Source organism: Mauremys mutica, chromosome 1, assembly GCF_020497125.1.
Source record: "Mauremys mutica isolate MM-2020 ecotype Southern chromosome 1, ASM2049712v1, whole genome shotgun sequence".
Lineage (NCBI taxonomy): Eukaryota > Metazoa > Chordata > Testudines > Geoemydidae > Mauremys > Mauremys mutica.
The window spans coordinates 370,694,450-370,704,586 of record NC_059072.1 but is presented as its reverse complement, the minus strand read 5'-3'; the positions used below and the strand labels follow the sequence as shown (position 1 = coordinate 370,704,586).

The 10,137-nt window shown below is 64.8% G+C and overlaps 1 protein-coding gene across 1 annotated transcript; it reads left to right on the top strand.

The window, feature by feature from the left end:
• The first annotated feature begins 527 nt into the window (after positions 1-527).
• Positions 528-8,353, top strand: LOC123374810 (hemopexin-like). The gene is made up of 4 exons (XM_045025120.1): positions 528-780; positions 1,899-2,029; positions 4,378-4,522; positions 7,885-8,353. The coding sequence occupies exons 1-4, from the start codon at positions 543-545 to the stop codon at positions 8,109-8,111; spliced, it is 741 nt and encodes a 246-aa protein (XP_044881055.1). The 5' UTR covers positions 528-542; the 3' UTR covers positions 8,112-8,353.
• Positions 8,354-10,137: the final 1,784 nt, after the last annotated feature.

Here is a 10,137-nt window from a genome sequence, read left to right as displayed (position 1 = left end):
CCTGCGAATGAGATGTTATATTACACTCATAATGTCACACACACCCACGATGCCTCCAGGTCACAGCCCCCCACGATCTCCCCAGCTGCCCCCCTCCGCTATCCCTCCTGGTCGCAGCCCCTCGCAGTCCCCCCCGGCTACCACCCCCCACCATCCGTCCTGGTCACAACCCCCCTGCGATCTCCCCAGCTGCCCCCCCCCACGATCCCTCCTGCTCGAAGCCCCCCGCAGTCCCCCCCGGCTACCCCCTCCCACCATCCGTCCTGGTCACAAGCCCCCTGCGATCTCCCCAGCTGCCCCCACCCCGCGATCCCTCCTGGTCACACACACCCCGCACAATCCACCCCGCTGCTCCACGATACCCTGCCATGATCCTCCCAGCCCCCCCCATTAGCACCCCCGTGATAGCGTGGCTGCCTCACAATATCCCCAGCCTCACCTGGAGCACAACTCCCCTGGCCCCCCCGTGACTCTGACCCCCTGTGCCCCTATGACACCCCCACCCCCAACACTGACCCCCCGTGATACCCCCTGGCCAACCTATGACCCCACCTCCTCCAGCACCTCCTGGCAACTCCATACCCCAGACACTACATGCCCCCCCCAGCCACACCCTGGCCCCCTGCCTGTACCTGACCCCTCTCTCCCCGCCGGCGGGTGCAGGGCACGGGCACGAGGCGCGCAGAAACGCCACTGCCATGGGCATCCGGGACCCCTGCAGCGGCCTCGCCTTCCAGGCCTTCACCGCGGACGACGTCAACCGCACCTACGCCTTCCGGGGTGAGTGGGGAGCGGCTCCCCGACCCGCTGCCTGGCCCCCACCGGGGTCCCCGCGGCCCAGCCCTGACCCTGAGCCACTGGGCCTTGGCTGGAGCCCTGCAGCCCCCCCGGCTGGAGCTCCCCGGAGCCCCCCGCTCCCCATCGACCCCCTTGTCTGGCCGCTTCCCGGAGCCCCCCGCTCCCCATTGACCCCCCCTTGGCTGGTCGCTCCCCGGAGCCCCCCGCTCCCCATTGACCCCCTTGTCTGGCCGCTTCCCGGAGCCCCCAGAGCCCCCCACTCCCCATCGACCCCCCTTGTCTGGCCGCACCCCGGAGCCCCCGGAGCCCCCCGCTCCCCATCGACCCCCCTTGTCTGGTTGCTCCCCAGTGCCCCCGGAGCCCCCCGCTCCCCATCGACCCCCTTGTCTGGCCGCTCCCTGGAGCCCCCGGAGCCCCCCACTCCCCATCGACCCCCCTTGTCTGGACGCTCCCCGGAGCCCCCGGAGCCCCCCGCTCCCCATCGACCCCCTTGTCTGGTCGCTCCCTGGAGCCCCCCGCTCCCCATCGACCCCCCTTGTCTGGACGCTCCCTGGAGCCCCCGGAGCCCCCCGCTCCCCATCGACCCCCCTTGTCTGGACGCTCCCCGGAGCCCCCGGAGCCCCCCGCTCCCCATCGACCCCCTTGTCTGGACGCTCCCTGGAGCCCCAGAGCCCCCCGCTCCCCTTCGCCCCCCTTGTCGGGTCGCTCCCCGGAGCCCCCGGAGCCCCCCGCCCCCCCTCGACCCCCTTGTCTGGACGCTCCCCGGAGCCCCCCGCTCCCCATCGACCCCCCTTGGCTGGAGCTCCCCGGAGCCCCCCGCTCCCCATCGACCCCCTTGTCTGGTCACTCCCCAGAGCCCCCAGAGCCCCCCGCTCCCCATCGACCCCCTTGTCTGGACGCTCCCTGGAGTCCCACCCCATAGGCCCCCCTTGTCTGGGGGGCAAACCCCTGCCCCTTGGCTGCTGGTTCCAGGTGTGACCAGGACGTCCCGGCCATGGTCCAGGGTTGGGGTCAGCCCCTGCTGAGCGCCCCAGCAGCCGCCAGCAGCCCCCCTGCCCCAGGGCAGTGATGCAGAGCAGCGTGTTCTCGCCCGGCCCTAGGGGGGCAGTACTTCCGCCTGGACTCCCAGCGGGACGGCTGGCACTCGTGGCCGCTGAACCACACCTGGCAGGAGCTGAGCGGGCTGGTGGACAGCGCCTTCAGCTGGGACAACAAGCTCTACCTGATCCAGGTAATCTGGCGGGGGCGGTTCTGGCCAAGCCCAGCTGCGTGGACAACTCAGAACAGGGCCTCCGGCTCAGGGCCTGCTTGGCTGGGGTGTCTGTCCCCCCCAGGGCAGGGCGGGGGCTGGGTGTCTCTCCCCCCCCCAGGGCAGGGCGGGGGCTGGGTCTCTGTCCCCCCCCAGGGCAGGGCGGGGGCTGGGTGTCTGTCCCCTCCAGGGCAGGGCAGGAGCTGGGTGTCTGTCCCCCCCAGGGCAGGGCGGGGGCTGGGTGTCTGTCCGCCCCAGGGCAGGGTGGGGGCTGGGTGTCTGTCCCCCCCAGGGCAGGGCAGGAGCTGGGTGTCTGTCCCCCCCAGGGCAGGGCGGGGGCTGGGTGTCTCTCCCCCCAGGGCAGGGCGGGGGCTGGGTGTCTGTCTCCCCCAGGGCAGGGCAGGAGCTGGGTGTCTCTCCCCTGCCAGGGCAGGGTGGGGGCTGGGTCTCTGTCCCCCCCCCCCAGGGCAGGGCGGGGGCTGGGTGTCTGTCCCCCCCCCCCCAGGGCAGGGCGGGGATGTGACGGAGCAGGGAGCAGGGCGGATTTGAACAGTTCGTAGTCCCCTGTCTCCGCCCCTCTCATTCGGCTGTACACCTCCACGGCGGGGGAGTCCAGTAAGGGGGTGAGAAACTGGAGCCTGTCTGCAGGGTCAACCCTGTGCAGCTCGCAGGCCGTCAGGAAGGTGTCTATGTCCTCCCCCTCCTTACGCCGGCCCAGGAAGCTCTTATCAAAGCTCTTTGTAGGCTTGGGTCCCCCCTCACTCACCGCAGTCGGGGCTCCGCTGCTCCTCAGCCGGGCCAGTTCCAGTCATGCTGACGCTGGTTCTCCTCGTGTTTACGCTGGTTCTCCCGTTTCTTCAGTTCTTGCCTCCTTAACTCGAGCTCTTCCCATCTCAGCTCCCTGTCTTGTTCCAGCCGCATCCGTTCCAGGGACGGGGAGCTCTGCCGGGACGATCCCCTGCTGGCTGCCGGGGTCAGGGTGCCCTCGGTTTCGCTGGGCTTCCCCCAACCCCTCCCCTAGGTATAGGTGGGCAGGGTCTCGGGGTGTCCTCGGCAGCAGTCTGGCCCCTCCCAGCCATGTCAGGTCCCGGGGTCCACTCTGCGTCCGCCGGGCGGCTTCCCTCAGGGACAGGGCTTGGTTCACCCAAGCGATCCGTCTCCTCCAGCTGGGCAATTGGCTGTTCCTTGGTGGACTTCCCAATGCGCAGCCCCCTCTGCCTGCACAGCTCCACCAGGTCACTCTTAAGGCGCTTAGCAAACATCTTCCTGCTGGCCCCTCGCGGCCTGTGCTCTCCGCTTCCCACCCCTCGTGCACCAGCACTTCTTCAGGTCACCCCCTCTCTGCCAGGGTCGAGCTGCAGACTCCTCCGCCCCTGGGACCGCTCGCTGCGATCCCCCGGGGGACCCTGGTACTGCAACAGTCCTTCTCGCTGGACACACACTCCCAGGGGTTAATTGCCCCCTGACCCCGTCTCTCTCTGACTCTTCAGCACGCCTGGTTCCCGTCAATGCCCCTTTGCTTTACTGCTCCCCAGTCACTTACTGCAGGAAGCATCGTCCACGGGGTGCAGTAGATCCCACCGCTACCACCAGTTGTCACAGAGTGTGGGGGAGTCAGGGTCCTGCACCCCTCGTCCTGGGGATTCACAGTGACTCTCAGCCAGCCAGTAAGACAGAAGGTTTATTGGACAACAGGAACACAGGCTACAGCAGAGCTTGTGGGCACAACCAGGACCCCTCAATCTGGCCTTTCTGGGGGTTCAGGGAGCTCAGATCCCAGCTTGGGGTTCCCTGCATTGCACCCCCCAGCCCCAAACTGAAACTAAAAAATCCCTGCAGCAGCTCTCTTCCCCCTCCCCTCTCTCTCCTGTCCTTTGTTCAGTCTCCCAGGCAGAAGGTGTGAAGTCTCCCAACCCCCCTTCTGGCTCAGGTTACAGCTCAGGCAGATTCCTTCTCATCCCCAGTGTAACCTCCCTGCAACATTCCCAGGTCAAATCCACCCTGCTCCCTGCTCCGTCACATCTCTCCCCCCTCCGAGACTCTGCCCAGTGACCTGGGGAAGTTCGGGGCCTCCTCTCCGGGACAGCGCGTCCACTATCAGGTTGGCGCTTCCCTTCACGTGGACCACGTCCATGTCATAGTCCTGCAGGAGCAGGCTCCACCTCAGGAGCTTGGCGTTGGCTCCTTTCATCTGGTGCAGGTGAGGGGAGAGTGGTCGGTGCACACGGTGAAGTGGCGCCCAAAGAGATAGGGCTCCAGTTTCTTCAGGGCCCATACCATGGCCAGGCATTCCTTCTTCCCCGCCCCACCGGCCTGCGTCTGCCTTGCAGGGCTCCCAGGTCTACATCTACCGGGTGGGTCCGGGCTACACGCTGGTGCAGGGCTACCCCCGGGGCCTGCAGGAGGAACTGGGCATCGCGGGCGCTGACGCCACCTTCACCTGCCCCCACTCCGCTGAGCTCTTCGTCATCAACGGTGCGAGCTGGGCAGCCAGGTCTAGTGATCAGAGCAGGGGGGTGGGGGAGCCAGGACTCCTGGGTTCTCTCCTGGCTCGGGGAGGAGGGGGCTGGAGTGTTGGAGCAGGGGGTGGGGGAGCAGGACTCCTGGGTTCTCTTCTGGCTCGGGGAGGAGGGGGCTGGCGTGTTGGAGCAGGGGGTGGGGGAGCCAGGACTCCTGGGTTCTCTCCTGGCTCGGGGAGGAGGGGGCTGGCGTGTTGGAGCAGGGGGCTGGGGGAGCAGGACTCCTGGGTTCTCTCCTGGCTCGGGAGGGTGGGGGGGCCAGGACTCCTGGGTTCTCTCCTGGCTCGGGGAGGAGGGGGCTGGCGTGTTGGAGCAGGGGGTTGGGGGAGCAGGACTCCTGGGTTCTCTCCTGGCTCGGGAGGGTGGGGGGGCCAGGACTCCTGGGTTCTCTCCTGGCTCGGGGAGGAGGGGGCTGGAGTGTTGGAGCAGGGGGTGGGGGAGCAGGACTCCTGGGTTCTCTTCTGGCTCGGGGAGGAGGGGGCTGGAGTGTTGGAGCAGGGGGTGGGGGAGCCAGGACTCCTGGGTTCTCTCCTGGCTCGGGGAGGAGGGGGCTGGAGTGTTGCAGACGGGGATGGGGTGCCAGGACTCCTGGGTTCTCTTCTGGCTCGGGGAGGAGGGGGCTGGCGTGTTGGAGCAGGGGGTTGGGGGAGCAGGACTCCTGGGTTCTCTACTGGCTTGGGGAGGAGGGGGCTGGCGTGTTGGAGCAGGGGGTGGGGGAGCCAGGACTCCTGGGTTCTCTCCTGGCTTGGGGAGGAGGGGGCTGGAGTGTTGGAGCAGGGGGTTGGAGGAGCAGGACTCCTGGGTTCTCTCCTGGCTCGGGAGGGTGGGGGGGCCAGGACTCCTGGGTTCTCTCCTGGCTCGGGGAGGGGAGGGGCTGGTGGATTAGAACAGGGAGTGGGACCCAGGACTCCTGGGTTCTGATGCTATGGGTCCTTGGGCGAGTCTGGCGGGTGATGCTGGCTGGCCCTGAGGGGCTGTGGGGGGGGGGCAGTGACTGACTCCAGCAGTTTTGGGCCCAGCCAGGGCATCTCTGCTTCCCCCCGCCCCCCGGGCCGGTTCTCATGGCGATGGAGGGGAGCACGGAGCTGGGCCGGGGGCACCGTTCCCATCGCAGGGGGGGGTGTGACGACGCTGCCTCTGGTGGGACCCAACTGAGAGCATCAAATCACTCAGAGCAGGGCAGTCACAGCCCCATTCAGACAGACTTGAAGTCAGTTCTTGAGGTTCAGACACAGCAGAGAGGAGCTTGTAGTTGCCAAAAGTCCTTTCAGAAATAGTCCAGAGGTTATAGTTCAATGTCCATATTCAGGGGGCTCCAGTCAGTGACTGGGGATCTCAATCCTTGGGGCTTAAGGTTTCCCACTCTTGAAACCCAAAGCGGATCTGAGATGAAGCAGGATCGTGTCCCAGGTTCTTATACATTTCCAGCAGCCTTTCGGCCTGAGAAAACAATAGGCTTAACTCTCCTTCTCCCAAACATTATAGGATAATTTATCATAAAATCATAGAATATCAGGGTTGGAAGGGACCTCAGGAGGTATCTAGTCCAACCCCCTGCTCAAAGCAGGACCAAACCCAACTAAATCATCCCAGCCAGGGCTTTGTCAAGCCTGACCTTAAAAACCTCTAAGGAAGGAGATTCCACCACCTCCCTAGGTAACCCATTCCAGTGCTTCACCACCCTCCTAGTGAAATAGTTTTTCCTAATGTCCAACCTAAACCTCCCCCTCTGCAACTTGAGACCATTACTCCTTGTTCTGTCATCTGCTACCACTGAGACCAGCCGAGCTCCATCCTCTCTGGATCCCCCCTTCAGGTAGTTGAAAGCAGCTATCAAATCCTCCCTCACTCTTCTCTTCTGCAGACTAAACAATCCCAATTCCCTCAGCCTCTCCTCGTAGGTCATGTGTTCCAGCCCCCAAATCATTTTTGTTGCCCTCTGTCACGGAGTGTGGGGGGAGACAAGGCCCTGCACCCCCGGCTTCCTGCGATTCACCAGGACTCTCAGCCAGCCAGTAAAGCAGCAGGTTTATTAGCTGACAGGAACACAGTCCAGGACAGGTCTTGCAGGCACAGACAACAGGACTCCCTCAGTCAGGTCCATCTGGGGGCACCAGGGAGGCCACAGCCCTGTTGGTCGGGGCGCCCCTCTCCATTTCCCAGCCAGCTCCAAACTGAAACTCCCCCAGCCTCTCACTCAGCCCCCCCGGCTCCTCCCCCAGCCGTCGTGTCCTTTGTCCAGGTTCCCGGGCAGAGGTGTCACCTGGCCTCCAACCCCCCTCCTGGGTTCTCAGGTTACCTGCTGTCACGGAGCGTGGGGGAGTCCGGCCCTGCACCCCTCTTCCCGAACTCACAGTGACTCTCCGCCAGCCAGTAAAACAGAAGGTTTATTGAACAACAGGAACACAGGATACAGCCCAGCTTGTGTGCAGAGCCAGGACCCCTCAATCTGGCCTTTCTGGGGGTTCAGGGTGCTTGGATCCCAGCCTAGGATCCCCTGAAACCCCACCTCCCAGCTCCCAAAACCGAAGACTGCCTCCACTCCCCACTTCCCTTTGTCTAGCCACAGCCAGAGGTGAGACCTCCCCTCCCCCAGGCCAGGCTCATGTTACAGCTGCAGACCTGTCTCTGCCTACCAAGCACACAGACAGTCCCTGCTCCATCACACCTGCTCAGGGATCCTCCCTTCCCCCAGGCAGCCAGTCCCAGCAAAACTCCCCTGCAACCTTCCCAGGCCAACACCCCCCACTCAGCAATCCCATAACACATCAGGAACAGTCCCACTTCGTCACACCCTCCATTAAACAGTTCAGATACAGGTGACCACAACCTTCAAAGAGACACGGAGACAATGATACGATTTCACGCAAGTGTCTTTCTAAATGTTAATATTCCTCTTTTGAGCAATAGACAAGACTTGTTTGCTGACATCCCAAGCCCTGAGCAAACATCTCCCCTTCTACCTCTACCAATGCGGCTGCATTTCCCAGCTCTGTTCATTTCGTATCTTCCTAACCTGTCTCTAAAGTTTGGCCCTGCGTCAGGTCAGTCTGGGAGGTAATTAACCCTTTCTGGCCCTGTCACCTTCCAATGAGATGTTCTATCGGAATGTCACAGAGGGGTGCACGGGGCTGGGCCAGGAGAAGGGTGCGAGGGGCCGGGCCGGGGGGCTCTGTTCATGTCAGGGAGGGAGGGGCGTGTGGGGCTGGGCCGGGGGGCTCTGTTCACATCGCCGGGGAATGGGCGTGTGGGGCCAGGCCAGGGAAGGGGCACGTGGGTCCGGGCCGGGGGCTCTGACAGCTCCTGTCTGCCCTGCAGGAAACTCCCTGGAGCGGGTGGATCTGAACCAGAGCCCGCGGAGCCCGAGGCTGGAGGGGTCCATCCGCCATGAGCACGTGGACAGTGCCATGTGCAACGCGGACGGGGTGCACCTCTTCCACGGAAACACCGTGCACCACTACGCCAGCGTGGCCGAGCTCACAATGAGCCCCAAGCCCTCCCCCCCGCAGAACGTGACTGCCGTCCTCTTCGGGTGCCCCCACTGACAGGACAACCCTGCCTGACCCCCAGCCACCATGCTCCCTGAACCCCCCCATGGCACCCTTTACCGTGCCCCTCCCTTCCCCGTCCACTGCACCCCACTCCCAGGGGTGTCCTTGGTCAGTAAAGACCTGGGGTTCAGAGCTCCCCTCCCACCCAGGGAAGAAGGCACCTGGCTTGTTCTGCCATCTGAGCTCTTGCTCTGGCTGGCCACTATGCCAGGCACGGTTCCTTGCCACCTGGCCACCCCCTGTCACGGAGGGTGGGGGAGTCAGGTCCTGCACCCCCGGACTCCCTGCAGATTCATCAGGACTCTCAGCCAGCCAGTAAAGCAGAAGGTTTATTTAGACGACAGGAACACAGTCCAACACAGGTCTTGCAGGTACAGATAACCGGATCCCCCGGATAGGTCCATCTTGGGGGGCCCCACAGCCCCCCCCTTGGGGATCAGAGCTCGGTCTCCCTGCCTCCCCTCTGTTCTCCAGCCAGCACTCGTCTGCCCATTCCCTCCGGCCCCTCCTCTTCCTCAGCTCCTTTCCTTTGTCTCCCCTGGCCAGAGGTGTCATCTCCCCTCCCCCAGGCCAAGCTCAGCTCACAGTTGAATTCCTGCATCTTCACCTAAACCTCTGGCTCTCCCCTCCCCCGCACAGACAGTCTGTGCTTCCTACTTCTTCACACCTCTCCCCCCTCCGAGACTGAACTGAGCGGGGTCACTCCAGCCAGTGACCCGGGGAAGTTCAGACCCACCTACAACCTTATGCCGCCCGCGCCCTCTCCCCACCCCAGTACCCCTGGGGTGCACACGGGGCTGGGGCCTTCCCCCCACGTTCCAGTCTGGGGGGCTGTGATTCAGGCTCTCTCGGTTCAGAGCCCCCCTCCTGACCCTGGCCCCCCTCCGGACAGGCTCCTCGGGGTGGGGCCCGGGCCTTACACCCATCTCCCCCCTGTCCCGGGCCTTCCTCCCCCTCTGGCAGACGTCACAGGAGCGGCAGTGCTGCCGGACATGGGCAAAGACCCCAGGCCAGTAATAGTTCTGCAGCAGCCTCTGCTGGGTACGCCAGGCTCCCTGGTGCCCTGAGGGGGACATGTCATGGGCCTGGCACAGCAGCTGGCGGCGATACTCCTGGGGTGCCACCAGCTGCCTCCTGATCCCTCCTGACTCCATCTTCCCTGGGGGAGCCCATTCTCGGTACAGGAGCCCCTTCTCCCACAGGAACCTTTTCCGGCCACCTCGTCCCATGGTCTGTCCCCCCCCGAGGTTGGCCAGGTCCCTTATCCTCCGCAAGGAGGGGTCTTCCCGCACCGCGGCCTGGTACTCAGCCGCTGGGGCAGGGACAGGGATCTGCTCTCTCTCCCCGGCTGGGTCTGGGGCCACAGCCTCTCTGAGCCCCGTCCCTGGGCGTTCCCTCCCTACCGGGTCAGGGTCCGGTGTCTCGGCCAAAGTACTTTCCCCGGGGTCAGGGTGCAGAGCCCTGCGTCGACCCTGACTACGGTTCACGGACAGGGTACCCTGGGTGTTACTTGGCCAGTCCTCGAGGTCCCCCCCCATTAACACCTCCGTGGGCAAATGTGGGTGCACCCCCACGTCCTTGAGGCCCTCCTTGTCCCCCCACTTTAGGTGCACCCTCGCTACAGGCACCTTGAATGGGGTCCCGATCACACCCCTCAGGTTCAGGTAGGTGTTGGGCACCATCCGATCTGGGCCCACCACCTGCGGCCGGGCCAGCGTCACCTCTGCGCCCGTATCCCAGTACCCAGTGACCTCCTTCCCGTCTACCTCCAGGGGAACAAGGCACTCGCTCCGGAGGGGTAGTCCCGTGCCCACCCTGTAAACCCCAAACTCAGGGCTGGGAGCATCCAGCCCCTCGGAGGGGTCCACCCGGGGCCCCCCTCCCTCCTTCGCAGGGGGTACGCGGCCCACCCCCCTTTCGTGCGAACGCTGCCCCTCATCCGGCTGGGTCTCTACCAAGTTGACCCGGTGTGGGGTTGGTCTGCTCAGTTTGTCCCGGAGCTTGGGGCACTGGCCCCGTA

What these genes read in the sequence shown, in the direction of transcription:
- LOC123374810 (XM_045025120.1), top strand. Translation starts at nt 543, where the DNA reads ATGACCCCACCTCCTCCAGCACCTCCTGGCAACTCCATACCCCAGACA. An exon ending in CCGCACCTACGCCTTCCGGG is followed by an intron (nt 781 to 1,898) that starts GTGAGTGGGGAG and finishes GCCCGGCCCTAG; the next exon opens with GGGGGCAGTACTTCCGCCTG. An exon ending in TGAGCTCTTCGTCATCAACG is followed by an intron (nt 4,523 to 7,884) that starts GTGCGAGCTGGG and finishes TCTGCCCTGCAG; the next exon opens with GAAACTCCCTGGAGCGGGTG.